A 23,119-nucleotide genomic window follows, 5' to 3' on the forward strand; every position below is an offset into this window, starting at 1 on the left:
TTGTCTTGTTTCTTGGCAACCATTGATTACCTGGCCACAAAATCAATGCCTTGGTCCTTCACTTTATTTTTCTATGGTGTAAAACTCCTCTACAGACTTTTATCATCTCTGCCTTTACAGGTTGAAATGTGTCATAATATACTGTACATACTGTACTTTCTGTTCTTTGAACTACCAACCTTCTTAAGAGTAATGGTGTCCTACAAATTCCTGAATTAACAATCTTATATACCTTTTATGTATACTATTTGAAGGCAATGATTTCTGTTATTATATATTTGCCAAGAGTTGGTCTATATTCTGGTAAATTGTATTTTGTATCATTTTATTTTGAACAATGTGAACATTTTTTAAACACGTTTCCACATTGCATGTGCACACACATACACGCACAAAACACATACACAGTTACCAGCATTACACACACATACACGTACAAAACACACATTCACTCAACATCATCAGACATAACATACAGATACCTTTGTTTTGGTTTAGCTTTTTCCCTTTTTTTGGTTTCGGCCTACCCTCTCAAAATGTTTTTTATTTATTTTGTACTTGCCTGATCTGAAATATACCATTGTAGCAGCATTATAGCCTATTTTTGATACTTGAGCTTTGTCTTATTTATACTGCATGCACAGTGTAACCCAGAAAATATTATAATATTAATATTGCATTCAAATTATTAATATTATTTTCATATTCTTCATGACTTGTTTGAGAGAATGTGTTGTGTATGTGTGTCTGATTGTAGAGCTGTGGAATGCTTAGATTGCATAGAAGCACTAGAATCCATGTGGGACCGAAACATCTATTTATTTTATTCAATGGAGGGGTGATCCAGGATGTGTAAGCATTCTTACAGTATACTCACTGCAACCATATAATTGTTGTTTTATCAATTTTAATGACCAAGAACAAGAGCAGTAAGCTCTGGAAAAGGTCATTCCCCCAGGAAATCATGTTTGAACGATTGGCACTATAGGCCTGTTTCCTATCTGCCTAATACACACACACAAGCATGCATGTGATGCACACACACAATTTAAAAACATATCACACACACTGTCCTAGATACTTTGCATATTAAGAATACACACTCAAACATGCACACACATACAGTATGCAGTATATACACATGTAAATAGATACATATACACATGGATAATATTTATAAGTATGAACCATGCTATGACTAATGTACATACTTCACTGTTCTGTTTACCTTCTACTTACTATTGTTGCAATTAGTAGTTATTTCTTTGTTATGGTTGTTATTGCTGAAACCAACACCAAATAACTCTTTTGTACTTGGTTTAATCTTGAAGGTTTTATCTACTTTTATATCCAGGTCGTCATTGAAACAGAAGTTATTTTTCAACTGACCTGCAGGTAGGATAAATAAAATAAATAAATAATACTGTCGCCTGTGGGACTCTCCATGTGGCCTAACATTAATTGACTTTGACAAAGAAAACGTTATTGTCCTCCAAGAGTTTTTATTTTTATGTAACCTTCATTTAACCAGGCAAGTCAAAGAGCCAGGCTCAGGTGGTAAAGAGGCTGCTTGGGAATTGAAAGGTTCCCGGTTTGATCCCAGGCTTCTCCCTGTGTTACTGTCAAAGTGTCCTTGAGCAAGACACTGAACCCCTAACTGCTGCTGATGAGCAGGTTGGTGCCAAGCATGGTTTCCTCTGCCATCATTGTGTGAATGGGTGAATGTAATGCACATTGTAAAAGAGAGACTCTCTCTCTCCCTCATATATGCTGTATACAGTATATACTTCTATATTCAAAAATCGTTGCCTGGTTCTTAATTGGCACAATGACAGAGGACAGTATCTTCCATCACCCTCACCTGGTGCAGGGTTTTTTGTCTTGTCACCTTTCTAGCAAAGTAAACTAGCAGCAAACAGTTGAATCAGTTCAGATTAAATTACACCTGAGATTAAATCATTTGCCACTTTGAGCCCCCCCCCCCCCCCCCCCAACTATCACCAACATAATATGTGGTATGCATCAAACAGGTGTGATTACAGGTGCTAGTCTGACAGATGCTTTGCTCCTTTGATCAAATGTAATAATGTGCAGTCTAATCCATGGTTCATGTGTCATTGTGAGTTAACAACATTAGGGACTGGGAAGCAGGCTGCAGTTGGAGGCCTTGGATGTCTCCCTGCAGCGCCTTGCGTCTGTTTCTTCCCCTTTAATCTAATCCAGCACCTTTAATGTTCATGTGGGGCAGCAGCATGAATGATGTGCAGTCTGCATAATGGAACCTTGATCCAATTGTGCTTTGTGGAGCCAAGGCTGTTAATGTCAGCCCAGCCACGTCCCAACACTACCTTGACTCATCCTGTTAATGTCAGCCCAGCCATGTCCCAACACTACCTTGACTCATCCTGTTAATGTCAGCCCAGCCATGTCCCAACACTACCTTGACTCATCCTGTTAATGTCAGCCCAGCCATGTCCCAACACTACCTTGACTCATCCTGTTAATGTCAGCCCAGCCATGTCCCAACACTACCTTGACTCATCCTGTTAATGTCAGCCCAGCCATGTCCCAACTCTACCTTGACTCATCCTGTTAATGTCAGCCCAGCCATGTCCCAACACTACCTTGACTCATCCTGTTAATGTCAGCCCAGCCATGTCCCAACACTACCTTGACTCATCCTGTTAATGTCAGCCCAGCCAAGTCCCAACACTACCTTGACTCATCCTGTTAATGTCAGCCCAGCCACGTCCCAACACTACCTTGACTCATCCTGTTAATGTCAGCCCAGCCACGTCCCAACACTACCTTGACTCATCCTGTTAATGTCAGCCCAGCCACGTCCCAACACTACCTTGACTCACCCTGTTAATGTCAGCCCAGCCATGTCCCAACACTACCTTGACTCATCCTGTTAATGTCAGCCCAGCCATGTCCCAACACTACCTTGACTCATCCTGTTAATGTCAGCCCAGCCATGTCCCAACACTACCTTGACTCATCCTGTTAATGTCAGCCCAGCCATGTCCCAACACTACCTTGACTCATCCTGTTAATGTCAGCCCAGCCATGTCCCAACACTACCTTGACTCATCCTGTTAATGTCAGCCCAGCCATGTCCCAACACTACCTTGACTCATCCTGTTAATGTCAGCCCAGCCATGTCCCAACACTACCTTGACTCATCCTGTTAATGTCAGCCCAGCCATGTCCCAACACTACCTTGACTCATCCTGTTAATGTCAGCCCAGCCATGTCCCAACACTACCTTGACTCATCCTGGAAGAGATGCTCACACACACAACTCGCTCTCTTGCATGTGAGAGTCAAGATAGCAAAGAGCTCCACATAGAATGAGTGTCACCGTGGACTGGGCAGGAGTATTCCATGCATGACAATATGATAGGACACCTCACAACAGTCTAGACCCATTCCATGCCATGACAATACGATAGGACACCTCACAACAGTCTAGACCCATTCCATGCATGACAATATGATAGGAAACCTCACATCAGTCTAGACCCATTCCATGCCATGACAATATGATAGGACACCTCACAACAGTCTAGACCCATTCCATGCCATGACAATACGATAGGACACCTCACAACAGTCTAGACCCATTCCATGCCATGACAATACGATAGGACACCTCACAACTGTCTAGAGACTCTAGACCCATTCCATGCCATGACAATATGATAGGACACCTCACAACAGTCTAGACCCATTCCATGCCATGACAATACGATAGGACACCTCACAACAGTCTAGACCCATTCCATGCCATGACAATACGATAGGACACCTCACAACAGTCTAGACCCATTCCATGCATGACAATATGATAGGAAACCTCACATCAGTCTATGTGACAGATTAGTATCCAGCAATTCATGACAACATAACTGTAATGTTGTTCCATGTTGCTGTCACAGCCTGGCATGCTTAGAGGCTGCACTGGAGTCTGACAGACAACATAGTAAGATAGTCATAAGATAGACTTCTCTCTACAATGTAACACAGCTCTCTGTTTACACTTTTATTTATTCCCATTCATGTTTAATATTTAATTGAACACATTGTTTTGTTTTGATTATTTTGTTCCACTTTTGCTTTGGCAATGCATAAAGGTATGTTTTCTCATGCCAATAAAGCTCCTTTGAACTGAATTGAGAATAGGCACTCATTTCTATTTTACTTATGGGGGGAATGAGAGAGAGAGAGAGAGAGAGAGAGAGAGAGAGAGAGAGAGGAGAGAGAGTTTATGTTTATTAAAGGATCCCCATTAGAGACTCATGAGTGAGCCTCTAGTCTTCCTGAATTAAAGTAAAAAATGAATCCAGAAAACAAATTAACAAATCAGTCCAGTCAATTTAACAAATACACAAACATATTTCTTGATATGTTTTCTGAAAGTTATTTTGTTATGGATTCTAGACAAGATGTTTTTTCGGCAGAGCATTACAGAGTTCTATTGATCTTAGGCAGTGATGGGCAGTAGCTAGCTACAAGTAGCTTAGCTACATAGCTTAACTACATTTCTAAGTAGCGTAACGGAAACTAGCTACATTTCTCTGGGGATAGCATGTAGTGTAGTTGAGCTATATTTAATCAAGAGTAACTAGTAATGTACAGTAGCTTACTACATTTTCCAAGTAGCTGGGCCATCACGGTCGGGATGAATAAATTAATTAATAGACCAGTCATTACGATAGTGTCCCCAATAGTGAGGGGTATACATGTAATTTAAAGCCAGACAGAAGGTTTCCAGTGTCAGTTTTTTTGCGAGTATTTTATGTCTGCATGCCAATTTGTTTGGTGGAAAAAAGAAGAAAGAAAAAATAGTGTAGCTATTTTTGTCCTGTAGCTTGTAGTGTAACTTGCTACATTTCTCTGGGGATAGCTTGTAGTGTAGTTGAGCTATATTTAATCAAGAGTAACTAGTAGTGTAGCGCACTATATTTTCCAAGTAGCTTGCCCATCACTGATCTTAGGCTCTATACACCAGTAAGCTTGAGCAATTTTGATTTTGGTGCCATAAAGAGAGAGAGAGGGGGGGGGTTGATTCACAGTTCACACACACACACACACACACACACGCACGCACGCACGCACGCAGCCACGCACGCACGCACGCATGCAAGCCATACATTTATTTGACCATGTTTTGACATAGCCCAGTGTTGTTGTTCTGGTAACGGCCGCTTGGAGGCGCCCGTCTCACATAGTGTGTGTGTGTGTGTGTGTGTGTGTGTGTGTGTGTGTGTGTGTGTGTGTGTGTGTGTGTGTGTGTGTGTGTGTGTGTGTGTGTAAAGGGTTGAATTCTTCTCAGTGTTTCTTGTCAGTCAGCAGCAGCAGCGCTGCTCTCTCTGTGCTCAGAGCAGAGTTCTGGTCAGCCTCAGAGGCTAGTGTTTAGTGTTTCTACCAGACTAGCCTAGGAAACACAGACTTTTATTTTGGCGATAGGACTGTCTGTCTCTGGGAGACATGGAGCAACAATCACCACAATAATGGAGCAGGACTTTAGACTGGAACTGAAAATGATTTGTTGAACGTGGATTACAACAACAGCAGCACAACAATGAACACCTGCGTCTTTCTGCTGCTTTTAACTGTTCACATCTACGCTGATGAGGGACCAACAGGTAAGAACATTTATTATTATTAGATATTATTATTATTATTATTTATGGAGACAGAGACAACATTTCTCTGGGTTTCTTCAGGACGCGCAGCAGCGCAGCTGGAAGTTGTGCGTCTTGATTAGAGACAGTTTGGTTGTTTTTTAGTGCGTCTTGATTAGAGACAGTTTGGTTGTTTTTAGTGCGTCGCTGGGATTAAAGTCACTTTGTTTGTATGAATACAGTTGAATAATGGACTGTAACTTTGTTTGTTATAAAACTGTACCGTGGTTGAATAATGGGACAGTGTGTGATGACGTTCACACTGTCAAATCTACGGTCACAATAACTTAAATCAAACCGAGCAGACATATATTATTTTATTATTCATAAATATAAATATTATTTAGATGTTCTTTGTGTTGTAGTAGAAATAAATGCACCTTCAGAGAGGGGGCGGGGCGGGGGTTTTAGTGTTGTCTCGTCCTTCTTGCAGTTCCTTCATTGTTGACCCTGACCTTCTTCTGCTGGTCGTTTGTTTGCACTGACCGTTATTACGGTAAGCTGCGCAACCATGGCAACGAACTACAGTGAAACTACCTGACTTTAGGGAGGCTGAAAAAGCATTCTTGATTACAGTTTATTAATAAGCTTCCACTCCTCTGAGCAGCGACAGAGGAATGCACTGCATAGAATGCTCCGTTTTAGAGTTATAAATCAGCCCTGGTTAAAAAGACCGCTTCATAATGCACGTGACGTTTCTAGCAATTCTAGCAGAGATTGATTGAAGGCTTTATTAGAAGTTTGCATAGAAATAAGTAGGCCTAGAGCTACAGTTTCATTACAGTACAGTTCACTGGTACAAGGTCAACTAAAAGGAGATCCCAGGAAAGCACTTATTACACAGGAAACCATTGAAGTAGCCTATCTCATATAACATTGAATGACAGACGGATAGAACACACACAGTACTATATGCAGTAGATATGGTCAGGGGAAAATACAAAAATAAACATGAAGTGCTGCTTATTCATAGTGAACCCTGAATTCCTGAAAGGAGAAACCATTTGACTTTATATAGATTATATATTGATTATTATTCATTCATACTGAACCTGAAGGCTTTATATTGATTATATATTAATTATTATTCATTCATACTGAACCTGAAGGCTTTATATTGATTATATATTGATTATTATTCATTCATACTGAACCTAAAGTCATTTATATTGATTGATTATTATTCATTCATAGTGAACCTTACATCCTGAAAGAGAAACTGTTTGACTATTAATTAATCCCTGAATCAATATGTCTGGACATGAAGTCCAGTCCTCATTGGAAACGTTAGAAACATGGACAAGTTCAACATCATAATAATCTCCCCCTGACTGTAAATCCATAAAGATCTTTATTAGCTGTTTTGTAGATGAATTAAAACAATGTTTGAGAACATGTTTAATGTTGAACTTCTAAACGTGTCTGTGCAGAAAGGTTGTTGATGAAGCTCATATTCTGACTGTTGTGTTCTGTGTGAGACTCTGGTAACTTATTTATAGCTTTGGAAGAGAGATTTAAATATCAAAGATTAGACAACACAATGTGGAGAAATGTAGCAAAACATAGCTGACATTTTCCTTTTTTAAATGAATATTTCCATAACAGTACACATCAGGTATAAGACAGTGGACAGGAGAATGACTACAATTCTTTCAATTTATGGTGCATGCTTGTGTCTCATTGACACTTATGTCTCATTGACACTTATGGAATTATAAATGTAATTATTTAAAATGAAAGCTTAATATAAAAATCATAGTAATACAGAGAGAAAGGAGAGATGCAGAGTGAGTGTGTGTGTGTGTGTGTGTGTGTGTGTGTGTGTGTGTGTGTGTGTGTGTGTGTGTGTGTGTGTGTGTGTGTGTGTGTGTGTGTGTGTGTGTGTGTGTGTGTGTGTGTGTGTGTGTGTGTGTGTGTGTGTGAGAGAGAGTACAGTGACAATGTTAAAACTGTATAAAACAGACATGGTATTGAATATGGCCACCTTTTCAATTTAGATGTCATATTGTGTTGACAGGATTTTGATGTGATGGTTATGACTGCTCGTTTTAATGCTCAATTATTCTTTATTTATTTTTTCAAGAAAGGAAGGATTGTAGGCTATTAATATTGATTTATAAAATATATTTACTGATATTTGCCTACGTGTTAACCCTTAAGTGCTGTTCGGGTCATTTTGACCCGTTTTACATTTTCATTTGGAAAAAAAAGGTAGAAGTTAAAAATGTTTCCACCTGAAACTCACTGGCCTTAAAGATTCTTCTGAGATGAACATGTAAAAAAAATATTTTTGCACTACACCCATGCTACACCCCCCTCATATTTTTTGAACCTTAAGTGCTGTTCGGGTCATTTTGACCCGGAAGCACAGAAATACACAGTATTATGCCAAAACACAGACACACAGTCACCCCCACTTCTAACACCCCCCTTCCGAAGCCCCATTCCGAACCCTCCCCCCTTCCTATAAGCATGAGCAATATTGCCCAGTATTAAATGAAGTAGTTTTTTTTACATGGTAAATCAGTAAAAACGCCTAGCTCTTTCAGTGTTTAATGTGATATAGCCAAGCAGAAATGCAAACATTTACCAAATATATCATATGAATTGTTTGGTATTGAGTCAAAGTCAATGTATCATGATGATTTGTTAAGTTAAAATTTATATTAGTGTTGTTTTTTTTAAACCAAATATCCACCGGGTCAAAATGACCCGAACAGAACAAAGGTGTAGTGAATCTGAACAGAACTTAAGGGTTAAAGATATCATGTTAAAGTCACCTCTGATGACCAAGAATAGATGGGATTGATTTTTTTAGCCCTTATTTCTAGAGGCATAATGTGTCTTCATTGTCTTAGAAGTAGTTTAGTATTTGATTCTCTAGCTCTCTCTCACTCACACACACACACACACACACACACACACACACACACACACACACACACACACACACACACACACACACACACACACACACACACACAGGCAGTAAATGTGCAAGTTGTTGTAATATTTTATATCAATGTGGCAATCATACCTTTATAACTGGGATGCATTTCTCCCACTGGAGCAGAAGCCAGGTTGATGTGTGTCAGTGTTTCTGTGTGTCAGTGTTTCTAAATGTCCACATGCAGCTCTTGCTGTTAGTTCTCATTGTTGAATAGGGTTTAAGGTTTCAGGGGCTGGTTTGAAGGTGGGTTAAAATCGCCATGGGGGCATCGGCAAGAATGCCAGTTGAAGAGTTGGATTCCATGTGTTATGGTTTTTATTCTACAAATACAAAGAAAACATATATCAAATACAGACCACATAATCCTGACATTATAGTACAATATACATTCAATACAATATACATTTAACCATAGACCACAGGCTGGAACATTAACACGCTACAGGTTCATCATACTCTAGGTCATTGTGCAATTGCATTTCATGAATGTTCTCAACAGTTCAAGATCACAGGTAAAGATTACATTTATCACCATTAAACAATAACATATTCAATCAGGACCAAACTTACTCATTAACGCATAACCAAGTACTTGAGGAAAGGTGACTCTAGGACAGTGCTCTCAGGGAGATGTTCTTCCGCTGCTGCCAAACAAGAAGTGAACAGCCAGGTTCTCAAGCAGTTTATATAGCCAGCTGTCTGATTAAGTGAATGATCACAGGTGTGCAGGTGAGTGGAGCAGGTGAGAGGTGGGGCCTGCCATGATGGGCCAGGGGGAGGGTTACTGACTGGTGGGATCTTTTATACAGCCGCCCCAAATACTGAAAGTATTTCAAATCTAAAAAGTCACACTAGGAAGTACTAGGCAATTTGGGGGCCCTTGGAAGTTCGGACTGGAAAAACAGGTGAACACAGACTGGTTTCCAAGGAGTTCACGCACGGGAGAGACCAGAACAGATGGGTCCCGCCACCCCCTGAAGAGCTGTGATGGGGGGGGGGGGGGGCTGCAGGAGACGGAGTAGGAGACTAGGAGGGTGCCGGGCTGCAGGAGGCGGAGTAGGAGACTAGGAGGGTGCCGGGCTGCAGGAGGCGGAGACTAGAAGGGTGCCGGGCTGCAGGAGGCGGAGACTAGGAGGGTGCCGGGCTGCAGGAGGCGGAGACTAGAAGGGTGCCGGGCTGCAGGAGGCGGAGACTAGGAGGGTGCCGGGCTGCAGGAGGCGGAGACTAGGAGGGTGCCGGGCTGCAGGAGGCGGAGACTAGAAGGGTGCCGGGCTGCAGGAGGCGGAGTAGGAGACTAGGAGGGTGCCGGGCTGCAGGAGGCGGAGACTAGGAGGGTGCTGGGCTGCAGGAGTAGGAGACTAGGAGGGTGCCGGGCTGCAGGAGGCGGAGACTAGGAGGGTGCCGGGCTGCAGGAGGCGGAGTAGGAGACTAGGAGGGTGCCGGGCTGCAGGAGGCGGAGACTAGGAGGGTGCCGGGCTGCAGGAGGCGGAGACTAGGAGAGTGCCGGGCTGCAGGAGGCGGAGACTAGGAGGGTGCCGGGCTGCAGGAGGCGGAGACTAGGAGGGTGCCGGGCTGCAGGAGTAGGAGACTAGGAGGGTGCCGGGCGGCAGGAGGCGGAGACTAGGAGGGTGCCGGGCTGCAGGAGGCGGAGACTAGGAGGGTGCCGGGCTGCAGGAGGCGGAGACTAGAAGGGTGCCGGGCTGCAGGAGGCGGAGACTAGGAGGGTGCCGGGCTGCAGGAGGCGGACACTAGGAGGGTGCCGGGCTGCAGGAGGCGGAGACTAGGAGGGTGCCGGGCTGCAGGAGGCGGAGACTAGGAGGGTGCCGGGCTGCAGGAGGCGGAGACTAGAAGGCTGACGAGGAGGCGGACTGGCTGCAGGAGGAAGCGAGGTCTTTTGTTTCATTATCAGCAGAAGTACTTGATTGCTCTCCTGCAGCCAGTCTGACCACTCCTGGTCCGTTTTTGGTTTGGCCATGGCAATTTTGCTCATCCGGGCTCGAAGGACCATGAAAAGGATAGGGTTTTATCTAGGTTCGGGGCTGGTTAGGGTTTCTGACACTGCCATGGTTCACCGGTCAGAGTGAAGAAGAGGAGGAGGACCAGGTTTCACATATAAGAAGTGGTGTGGTGAATTGGAGCAGGTGAGGGGTGGAGCATGCACTGATGATGGGCCAGGAGGAGAACTGGTGACTTTTCTACACTCATGTACAGGCTTACTCAGTGTTCAGTGATGCATCAACACATTGTGAAAAACACAACAAAGTCATTGGAGCTGTGAGTGTATTGTCAAGAGGTGAGCCAAGCAGATCATTAAGAGGAATGGACTGAAACCTAGAAGGGATTAAATCTCTCACAGGTAATTAAAAGAGCTCTTTGGCACGGCAACGCTTCACCACAGATCTGTCAGGTACCGTCAACATGAATTGACAAGCTGTTGCCTATTTTGTTTGTTAACTGGGGTGTTGCGATCTGCACCGTCTGGTCTATTACATTCTCATTAGCCAATAATAGTTGTGTTTGCTGGTGTGTGGTTTCTATTCTGTTCAGTGTGGCTGATCCTCTGTAACCTGGTGATGTCATTTCTACACGTGTCTCCCTGCTTACATCACTTATTATAGAAGCAAGGCAAGTTTATTTCGATCACATTAAGAAAAAATACAATTCAAAAAGTGCTTTGCACAAAACAAAGATTAAAACGTCACAAGAGAGTGCAACAAAAGAAATCAAATACAATTACAGTGCAACAAAGAGTAAGGATAAAAGGACAGTGCAGAATATAATTACAGTGCAATGACAGTAAAGGCAGCTGCAATAAAACACAAAGGTCTTTATATTTGATTTAAAAGAACAGAGTTGTAGCAGTCCTGCAGTTTTCTGGGAGTTTGTTCCAGATTTGAGGAGCATAAAAAGTGAAATCTGCTTTTCCACGTTTAGTAGTGAATCTGGGGACAGGAAGTAGACCTGTCCCACATGACCTAAGAGGTCAGGAAGGTTCATGATGGAGTAGGAATTGAACCCCAGGCTCCACGGTGGGAGCGGGGCCGTTTCTCTACCTGACTTCTGCACATCAAATCCATGTCTGCTCTGTGTTTCATGTGCTTCAGCCTTGGTGGTGACCTGTCGGCTGGGTGGAAATAAAAGTTGATGGAGGAAATGAAATATGTGGTGTGGCTGACTGGCTGGATGTGACCTCACGGTGTGGTTGATGGGGTGGGGGGTCAAGGTTTCCTGGAGAGGCTCTCTGCTATCTCTGTGTGAAATGTCATGCTTTAACTTCCACTGCTCTGTTGTGTCTGACAGGAACAGGATGAACCTGTGTTTGTTTTCCTTACCTTTCTTTAGCTTTAAACCTTTTTAAATCGTTTTCCTAATAATGTTGTTTTTATTTTTGTCCTGTTAATCGGCTTTGAGTACCTAGAAAAGCGTATGTATTATTATTAGCTTGATACATGATAATGCTTGTATCAAGATGATTAAATTGTATACCCTTAAGCAGCTAAAATGGGAAAATTAAAAACACACACACGCACGCACACACACACACGCACGCACGCACGCACACACACACACACACACACACACACACACACACACACACACACACACACACACACACACACACACACACACACACACAGAGATAAAGCAGGCTTGTGCAACATAATTACAGACAAACAGATAATCCATGGATCATGCATCATGAATTCATGCACAAAGCCAGTGGAAGGAAAGAACACCCAGGAGATCAAAAGGAGACGCAGCCTGAAGGACAAGCACAAATAAAGAGAGGACAAATCTGTTACGTTGATGAAAACAATTGTTATCATCATTAATCAAAAGCAGTTTGTTTATAAGAATCCTCTTGAACCCATTTAAGTGGGTGTCTGAGTGAGGAGCCATCCAACAAATGTTTCATTTGAGTCTGGTTGTACAATACATTAATAACGTCAACTCCTATTTGCAGCCAAAGCATTTGTTCTTCTCTAGAGTCCATTAGCGCTGTTTGTGGGGCAGCATAGCTCAGGGGTAGAGAAACCGTTATTAGAGCACGAAGGGTTCCCGAAGGGTTCCCAGTTCGAATCCGGGCTCCCCCTGAGTTAATGTTGAAGGTCCTTGGGCAAGACTCTGAACCCCACATTGCTCCCGGTGAGCTGGTTGGTGCCTTGCATGGTTACCTCCGCCACTGGTGTATGAATGTGTGCGTGAATGGGTGAATGTAATGCACAATCTCTGTAAAGCGCTTTGGATAAAAAGCGCTATATAAATGCACCATTTACCATTTGTGTGTCTGTGTTAGTGTTCAACTGAGTGGGTGAAAGAGGACATTCCAGAGAGTTAATCGACTCGTTTGCAAATGATGGTGAAATGCAAAATGAACTGTCATGTTTAAACGCTGTCGGTGGTCCGTGGACCACCTCAAAGCCCAGAGGAGTTAACCTTTCTACCAGCAGTCTGCTGGGGTTTGAGGAGGGCCTGAATGCTCACATGAGGGATCCTGGGTAGAGTCAGTGAGGATGGAGGAGATCACATGAGGGATCCTGGGTAGAGTCAGTGTGGATGGAGGAGATCACATGAGGGATCCTGGGTAGAGTCAGTGTGGATGGAGGAGATCACATGTGGGATCCTGGGTAGAGTCAGTGTGGATGGAAGGAGATCACATGAGGGATCCTGGGTAGAGTCAGTGTGGATGGAGGAGATCACATGAGGGATCCTGGGTAGAGTCAGTGTGGATGGAAGGAGATCACATGTGGGATCCTGGGTAGAGTCAGTGTGGATGGAGGAGATCACATGTGGGATCCTGGGTAGAGTCAGTGTGGATGGAGGAGATCACATGTGGGATCCTGGGTAGAGTCAGTGTGGATGGAAGGAGATCACATGAGGGATCCTGGGTAGAGTCAGTGTGGATGGAGGAGATCACATGAGGGATCCTGGGTAGAGTCAGTGTGGATGGAAGGAGATCACATGAGGGATCCTGGGTAGAGTCAGTGTGGATGGAAGGAGATCACATGTGGGATCCTGGGTAGAGTCAGTGTGGATGGAGGAGATCACATGAGGGATCCTGGGTAGAGTCAGTGTGGATGGAGGGAGATCACATGTGGGATCCTGGGTAGAGTCAGTGTGGATGGAGGAGATCACATGTGGGATCCTGGGTAGAGTCAGTGAGGATGGAGGGAGATCACATGTGGGATCCTGGGTAGAGTCAGTGTGGATGGAGGGAGATCACATGTGGGATCCTGGGTAGAGTCAGTGTGGATGGAAGGAGATCACATGAGGGATCCTGGGTAGAGTCAGTGTGGATGGAGGAGATCACATGAGGGATCCTGGGTAGAGTCAGTGTGGATGGAGGAGATCACATGTGGGATCCTGGGTAGAGTCAGTGTGGATGGAGGGAGATCACATGTGGGATCCTGGGTAGAGTCAGTGTGGATGGAGGAGATCACATGAGGGATCCTGGGTAGAGTCAGTGTGGATGGAGGAGATCACATGAGGGATCCTGGGTAGAGTCAGTGTGGATGGAGGAGATCACATGTGGGATCCTGGGTAGAGTCAGTGTGGATGGAGGGAGATCACATGTGGGATCCTGGGTAGAGTCAGTGTGGATGGAGGAGATCACATGAGGGATCCTGGGTAGAGTCAGTGTGGATGGAGGAGATCACATGTGGGATCCTGGGTAGAGTCAGTGAGGATGGAGGAGATCACATGTGGGATCCTGGGTAGAGTCAGTGTGGAAGGAAGGAGATCACATGAGGGATCCTGGGTAGAGTCAGTGTGGATGGAGGAGATCACATGAGGGATCCTGGGTAGAGTCAGTGTGGATGGAGGAGATCACATGAGGGATCCTGGGTAGAGTCAGTGTGGATGGAGGAGATCACATGAGGGATCCTGGGTAGAGTCAGTGAGGATGGAGGGAGAGGAGATCACATGTGGGATCCTGGGTAGAGTCAGTGAGGATGGAGGAGATCACATGTGGGGATCCTGGGTAGAGTCAGTGTGGAAGGAAGGAGATCACATGAGGGATCCTGGGTAGAGTCAGTGTGGATGGAGGAGATCACATGAGGGATCCTGGGTAGAGTCAGTGTGGATGGAGGAGATCACATGAGGGATCCTGGGTAGAGTCAGTGTGGATGGAGGAGATCACATGAGGGATCCTGGGTAGAGTCAGTGTGGATGGAGGAGATCACATGTGGGATCCTGGGTAGAGTCAGTGAGGATGGAAGGAGATCACATGTGGGATCCTGGGTAGAGTCAGTGTGGATGGAGGAGATCACATGTGGGATCCTGGGTAGAGTCAGTGTGGATGGATGGAGGAGATCACATGAGGGATCCTGGGTAGAGTCAGTGTGGATGGAGGAGATCACATGAGGGATCCTGGTAGAGTCAGTGTGGATGGAAGGAGATCACATGAGGGATCCTGGGTAGAGTCAGTGTGGATGGAGGAGATCACATGAGGGATCCTGGGTAGAGTCAGTGTGGATGGAAGGAGATCACATGAGGGATCCTGGGTAGAGTCAGTGTGGAAGGAGGGAGAGGAGATCCCAGAGTGACGGAGGGAAAGAGGAACAGAGAGAGAAGGAGGAGAGAGAAAGGGCCTCAGCCAGACGGATCGCCTGGACGTTTAGTTTCCAGCCGAGGTCACGGCGGGACTTTGTTTGCTGCTGGGCGCCGTCCGTTCTCCTTCCCAGCGTTTGTGTGATAGCGCATGGAGCTTATGAGAGGAGTGCTCTCTGCTCTGTGGCCTGTCTCCTCACTCTCTCCACTCACTCTGATATATGGTAATGTGGGCCCTAGTGAAGAAGAGCCTGTCTCCTCACTCTCTCCACTCACTCTGATCTATGGTAATGTGGGCCCTAGTGGAGAAGAGCCAGCTCCCCCCCTGCTCTGACTGGCTTAGTCATCTCACAAGCTTGGAAAATGAAACGTATCCATCTGTGTGTTTAAGGAATTCTGTTGGACGCCAAGGCCTGATGATCTGTGCTCCTCATTATCATGTCTGTGGCCAGAGAGGGGCTTCCTCTGCTGTGTCTGTGTGCTCAGTGTTGTTGTCCTGTGGAACATCTCCTTTTGCTTTGCAGCTCAACAAATCTCTACACTGATAAGTCAATATACTGTAGGTTTTTAGACTGAACTGAAACTAACAGCATACCTGTATGAATGAATGAATGAATGATTTTATTTTCGTGTCTGGCTGCCTTTCGCAGCCCATCCCTTACGGGATTATCTTATATTTACAATTGAGTAAGAGCCGCATCCCACTTCCAAGCCCATTCACGCCCACTTTGCATTGACTTCAACTCAACTTCAACTCAACGGTAGGGAGAAGAACGTACTGGGTAGGTAGAAGAACGTACTGGGTAGGGAGAAGAGCGTAAGGAATACCGCCCACAACCCTATGCCGTCCGCTCATTCGCTAGAGAGCAAGAGAGAGAGAGAGAGAGAGAGAGAGAGAGAGAGAGAGAGAGAGAGTCTCAGGTTACAAGAGGGAAGGGGGGGGGGTCAGCTGCACAGGGGGGGGGGAGAGAGAGAGAGAGAGAGAGAGAGAGGAGAGAGAGAGAGAGAGAGAGAGAGAGAGAGAGAGAGAGAGAGAGAGAGAGAGAGAGAGAGAGAGAGAGAGAGAGACTCAGGTTACAAGAGGGAAGGGGGGGGGGTCAGCTGCACAGGGGGAGAGAGAGAGAGAGAGAGGGGTCAGCTGCACAGGGGGCACACACACACACACACACACACACAAATTCGCTATGCGCACGAGAGAGAAGGCAACAGGGGAGGGGGCAAGCGAGAGGGAGAGAGAGAGAGAAGGGGAGTGTATCGAATTACAACAGCAGACTTTTTCCTACCCGTTTGCTGACAGATTATATTCCATTGGCCATTATAATATGGAACAAAATAATCCTTTAGGGGTCCATTTGGTTCCAGCCCAGCTGAATAAATCCCAGGTAAAAAACTAAAAAGATCCATATAAATCCTTCTCTGCCATTATCTATCTATAAATGCGACAAATCTCTGCGTGTATGTATCTCTGCGTGTATGTAACCCGCGTATCTCGAGAACCGTTCGTCCCACCGGCTTCAGATTCGGCACGCGCGTTCCCCGACGCGGCGCGGAGTGCAGTGCCGAGCCTCGACCCGACCCGACGCACGGTTTTCCGAAACCGGCGCAAAACGTTCGGAATCTCCTTATGCAGAGCTGATTGTTGACATCAGGCTGTTCCGGAGGAAATCGGCGCAAGCGCTGACTCATTGTGACATCACTTCATAAAAGGCTCTGACATCACGTACGCCGGCGCGAAACGTTCGGAATCACCATATGCGGAGCTGATTGTTGACATCAGGTGTTTCGGAGGAAACCGGCGCAAGTGCTGACTCATTGTGACATCACTTCATAAAAGGCTCTGACATCACGTACTCCACATGAGTCAACAAAAAATCTCTGTGAATGTGTATGTATGTATGTAATCCGCGTATCTCGAGAACCCTTCTTCCCACCGGCACGCGCGTTCTCCAGATATGGGCATAAAATGAATGCCCGTATGCGGAGCTGATGTCTGACATCAGAGTTTTCCGCAACCGGTACTGTGTGTGCAGAGATCTCCATATATGGGCATAAGGGGACAAAGGCAAACAGATGGTCAAAACGGGTCCTATGACAACAGGTATATTGGGGTTTGCATTAAAGGGTGGGGACGAAGGCAAACAGATAGATGGTCAAAACGTGTCCTATGACAACAGGTATATTGGGGTTTGCATTAATGGGGTCCGCTCCAAAAAAGATAAAGAAAATAAAAGAGACAAGACAAACATAAGACAAGCAACAAAGCGTGGGACTGGGAGGATGACTTGAATGATGCAGATTTAAGCAGGCTGCGTATTCTGCTTAAAGAAGAAACAAACAAAAAGCGACAGAGATCTCATATATGGGCATAAAATGGACGCATATAAACAGATATCTCCATATGCTTAAAGAAGAAACAAACAAAAAGCGACAGAGATCTCATATATGGGCATAAAATGGACGCAGATAAAAAGATATCTCCATATATGGCATATATGGGCATAAAATGGACGCAGAATCACAAAGATCTCCATATACGGGCATAAAGGGACACAGACAGACAGATACAGAGATCTCCATATATGGGCATAAAATGGATGCAAATAGACAGATATCTCCATATATGGCCATATATGGGCATAAAATGGACCCTGGATTATATCTGCAGTGATCTCCATATATGGACATAAAATGGACGCCGACAGACAGACAGATACAGATATCTCCATTAATGGGCATAAATGGACACAGGCAAACAGATGGTCAAGACGGGTCCTATGACAACAGGTATAATGGGGTTTGCATTAAAGGGCGGGGCATTCATTCCCTATTTACATCGTTCCCGAGTTGGCCAGGTCGCCGACTAGACGCTTCTAGTAACTGTAATAGGCTGACAGTTTGAGAGAGCATCTATATATGATCACGTGGCACACGGAGTTCCTAACCGGAAGTGCGTCCGGCGGTCAAATATGTCCGACCGGAAACGTGCGCTGCGGCACAATAGTTCCGCCACAATAGTTCCGCCACAATAGTTCCGCCACAATAGTTCCGCCACAATAGTTCCCCCCCAATTTCTTTTTTTTTTAAACTTTTTTTTTTTTTACTTTTTTTTTTTTTTTTTTTTTTACTTTTTTTTTTTTTTTAACTAGATGTCAGCGGCCCGAAGGGCCGCGACCCTCTAGTTCAGACACAATTTACATGACAGTTTTCCAGTGCCAACATGCTGACACACAAATGAATAAATTAACAAAATAAAGTAATACTGCATAGTATACTGTATACTTCAGATCAAAAGTACATCAATATTCAATTATTCTGAACGAGAGTGGAGGGCGAGAGAGAGGGAGAGAGAGGCACAAAAACAGAGTGAACAAGAAACAGGACAAGAAACAGACTTGAGTAATAGGTTGGTGTGATCCATCACAGTGCCTGTATGTGTGTCTGTTTGTCTTTATTAATGTAGAGGGATATTTAGCCATTGCAATACTTAGTTGACTCATCAGTCCAGCAGCTCTGTGTGTGTAAGGAGGAGTAATGCTCTGTCCAGACCGGCGAATTAGCGAAAGCGACGTGAATAAGCGAACCAAAAAGGCGAAGATTTCGCGATTCGCCTTTTTCCATACACACCAAAAAGCGACGCGAATATGCGAATAATATACACATAATTCGCCTAAATACGAGGGGGTGATATCTGCCTGTAGCCACAGGAGAAAGGAGAGAGAGGAGAGAGGAGAACGGACGGGGAAACAAATAAAACAATGGAAACTACATCCTCAAGTGATGATGACCTGGCCGTGGTTGTTAGCCTATTAAATGGTAAAATCACACCCGTGTGAACTGAGCGGTGGTTGTGGAGGCTGCGCAACAGCAAAACAAATATAAATATAACAATTGTTTTTGGTGTCTACGGCAGGCAGTTTCAATGTTAATGACCATGGCCCGTGTACCCTTTGGAGCCGGTGTACAGTCATTGTAAATGTCTCATAGTGACCATGGTGCGTGATCACTCGCTGGCTGCCTTTCGTGTACAATTCTGTGCCGACTATGTTTTATCAATGGGGGGCAGCAGAGAGCTATAGTCTAGCCTACTACTGCCTGGTTGGTTCCCAAAGTGTGGTTTGGGGACCCCGGGTTTCCAGGGGGTCCCTGGCTGGTTCCCAAAGTGTGGTTTGGGGACCCCCAGGGTTTCCATGGCTGGTTCACAACAGCCTAGTACATTCATGGCTGGTTCCCAAAGTGTGGTTCGGGGACCTCTGGGGGGCCCTACAGGGTTTCAAAGGGGTCCTTGGCTGGTTCCCAAAGTGTGGTTCGGGGACCTCTCTGGGTCCCTGAGGGGTTTCTGGGGCCTTGGCCTCGGACTGCAGAGTCCGGGGACTACCGATCAGGGACCACCTCCAGGGACCCCTGGCGATATGACTGTGGACCTGGGATATGGCTTTGGAGAACCAGACGGGCCGCTGCTCCGCTCCTGTCCGACTTTGGGGCCTCGGCCTGGGACTGCAGAGTAGCCAGGGACCCTCCGGAGCTCTGGGGACCCCCGGGGACCACCGCCAAAAAGCTAAAAAATTACCAAATGATCCCCCCAAAGGGGCTGCTCACAGGGAATTCCCGGGGACCACGACTCCTGGTGCTCCGGAACGACGCACCAGGTCACGCCCCTAGTGGAGGACCCCCCGCCACTGCAGTGCAAATAAAATGCTGTAACTCGATCTAGGAGCGACCGGGAGAGCTGGGGCCGGTACCCACGCGTCCGCCTCGGCGGCCCGGAGACGGCCGTTCATAGAGCGCCACCTAGTGGCAGACCCCTGCAACTGCAGTCCGCTAAAAAGGCTTTAACTCGGCCCCGGAGCGACCGGGAGAGACGGGGACGGCACCCAGGGACCCCAGCGCCACCGGGAAAAGAAATATGGAAAATACTCAAGTAGCCGATCTACAAGCTATTGCTCCACTCCAAGGACCAAGGACCGAGGCCCGGACGGGGAGGGGGTCCGCAGACCCCCGCTTCTCAGGAGGGTCTCCCGGGGGTAAAACGTATATATTACACTATAAGTGTAATAGTGTAATAGCACAATATGTGTAAATAGTGTAATAATGTAACAGTTTAATAGTGTAATAGGTGTAATAGTGTAATAGTGTAATAGTGTAATAAGTCTAATAGTGTAATAGTGCATTACATGTAATAGTGTAATAGTGTAATAGGTTTAATAGTGTAACAGCACAGGCCACCAGAGTCCAATACAGCCCAATAGAGTCCAGCACACTTAAGTCCAGCCCAGTCCTGCACAGTGGGAGTATAGACAAGGGAAGGGGGTGCAGTTATGTATGCACCAGGCCATTACAGGCCGGATCCAGCTGGAATAGGCCAGACCAGGGTGCACATGACTGCATATAAGTCAGTACTCTATTCAAGCCTTGACAGGTTCATGTAAAACTATTGGCCATGTACACAAACTCATGTTAAACTATTGCCCGTGTACACAGGGGTTAATTGCATGCAGGGAGCTGCAGGGCTGGCTGTAGCCTGGAGCATCCTGATGGAGACTGTTGGAGTCTGGTGCAGTCCTGTCCACCCTGGTCTGGCCTATTCAAGCTGGATCCGGCCTGTAATGGCATGGTGCAGCCATCAAAATACCCCCCTTCCCAGGTCTATACTCACACTGGGAAGGACTGGGCTGGACTTAGGTGTGCTGGGCTCTATTGGGCTCTGGTGGGCTGTATTGGGCTCTGGTGCGCGATGCTTTCCTGTGCTGGGCTCTGTTGGGCTATACGAGGCAGTACTGTATTAAAGCCTTGACATGTTCATGTAAAACTATTGGCCGTGTACACTAAGGCATGTAGAAACTATTGCCCGTGTACACAGTGGATAATCCCATCAACGAGGAGCTACAGGACTGGCGGGAGCCTTGAGCAGCCCGGTGGAGACTGCTGGAGTCTGGTGCAGTCCTGTGCACCCTGGTCTGGCCTATTCCAGCCGGATCCAGCCTACTGTAGCCTAATGAAGCCATCTAACCTCTCCACTTCCCTAATCTATTCTACCACTGTGCTGGACTTGGATGTGCTGGGCTGTGCTGGACTCTATCAGGCTGTGGTGGGCTGTTTTGGGCTCTGGTGGGCTATGCCGGGCTCTGGTAGGCTATACAGGGCAGTACTGTACTATAGCCTAGACATGTTCATGTAAAACTATTGGCCGTGTACACTAAGGCATGTAGAAACTATTGCCCGTGTAGACAGTGGATAATCCCATCAACGAGGAGCTACAGGACTGGCGGGAGCCTTGAGCAGCCCGGTGGAGACTGCTGGAGTCTGGTGCAGTCCTGTGCACCCTGGTCTGGCCTATTCCAGCCGGATCCAGCCTACTGTAGCCTAATGAAGCCATCTAACCTCTCCACTTCCCTAATCTATTCTACCACTGTGCTGGACTTGGATGTGCTGGGCTGTGCTGGACTCTATCAGGCTGTGGTGGGCTGTTTTGGGCTCTGGTGAGCTATGCTGGGCTCTGGTAGGCTATACAGGGCAGTACTGTACTATAGCCTAGATGTTCATGTAAAACTATTGGCCGTGTACACTAAGGCATGTAGAAACTATTGCCCGTGTACACAGTGGATAATCCCATCAACGAGGAGCTACAGGACTGGCGGGAGCCTTGAGCAGCCCGGTGGAGACTGCTGGAGTCTGGTGCAGTCCTGTGCACCCTGGTCTGGCCTATTCCAGCTGGATCCAGCCTACTGTAGCCTAGTGAAGCCATCTAACTTCTCCACTTCCCTAATCTATTCTCCCACTGTGCTGGACTTGGATGTGCTGGGCTGTGCTGGACTCTATCAGGCTCTGGTGGGCTGTTTTGGGCTCTGGTGGGCTATGCTGGGCTCTGGTAGGCTATACAGGGCAGTACTGTACTATAGCCTAGACATGTTCATGTAAAACTATTGGCCGTGTACACTAAGGCATGTAGAAACTATTGCCCGTGTACACAGTGGATAATCCCATCAACGAGGAGCTACAGGACTGGCGGGAGCCTTGAGCAGCCCGGTGGAGACTGCTGGAGTCTGGTGCAGTCCTGTGCACCCTGGTCTGGCCTATTCCAGCCGGATCCAGCCTACTGTAGCCTAATGAAGCCATCTAACCTCTCCACTTCCCTAATCTATTCTACCACTGTGCTGGACTTGGATGTGCTGGGCTGTGCTGGACTCTATCAGGCTGTGGTGGGCTGTTTTGGGCTCTGGTGGGCTATGCTGGGCTCTGGTAGGCTATCCAGGGCAGTACTGTACTATAGCCTAGATATGTTCATGTAAAACTATTGGCCGTGTACACTAAGGCATGTAGAAACTATTGCCCGTGTACACAGTGGATAATCCCATCAACGAGGAGCTACAGGACTGGCGGGAGCCTTGAGCAGCCCGGTGGAGACTGCTGGAGTCTGGTGCAGTCCTGTGCACCCTGGTCTGGCCTATTCCAGCTGGATCCAGCCTACTGTAGCCTAGTGAAGCCATCTAACTTCTCCACTTCCCTAATCTATTCTCCCACTGTGCTGGACTTGGATGTGCTGGGCTGTGCTGGACTCTATCAGGCTCTGGTGGGCTGTTTTGGGCTCTGGTGGGCTATGCTGGGCTCTGGTAGGCTATACAGGGCAGTACTGTACTATAGCCTAGACATGTTCATGTAAAACTATTGGCCGTGTACACTAAGGCATGTAGAAACTATTGCCCGTGTACACAGTGGATAATCCCATCAACGAGGAGCTACAGGACTGGCGGGAGCCTTGAGCAGCCCGGTGGAGACTGCTGGAGTCTGGTGCAGTCCTGTGCACCCTGGTCTGGCCTATTCCAGCCGGATCCAGCCTACTGTAGCCTAATGAAGCCATCTAACCTCTCCACTTCCCTAATCTATTCTACCACTGTGCTGGACTTGGATGTGCTGGGCTGTGCTGGACTCTATC

General features: G+C 46.3%; 1 protein-coding gene across 1 annotated transcript in view; it reads left to right on the forward strand.

The window, feature by feature from the left end:
- Positions 1–5,540: 5,540 nt before the first annotated feature.
- LOC308294562 (receptor-type tyrosine-protein phosphatase U-like) overlaps positions 5,541–23,119 on the forward strand; it is a gene marked incomplete at its 3' end in the record, with an annotated part of 189,970 nt that continues 172,391 nt past the window's right edge. The window contains exon 1 of the mRNA XM_080737295.1: positions 5,541–5,651. Within this exon, the coding sequence (XP_080593421.1) occupies positions 5,588–5,651 (64 nt within the window). The 5' untranslated portion in view covers positions 5,541–5,587. The remainder of the gene's footprint in view (positions 5,652–23,119) is intronic.

Source organism: Nannobrachium achirus, assembly GCF_963921795.1.
Source record: "Nannobrachium achirus genome assembly, chromosome: 2".
In the NCBI taxonomy this organism is placed as follows: Eukaryota; Metazoa; Chordata; class Actinopteri; order Myctophiformes; family Myctophidae; genus Nannobrachium; species Nannobrachium achirus.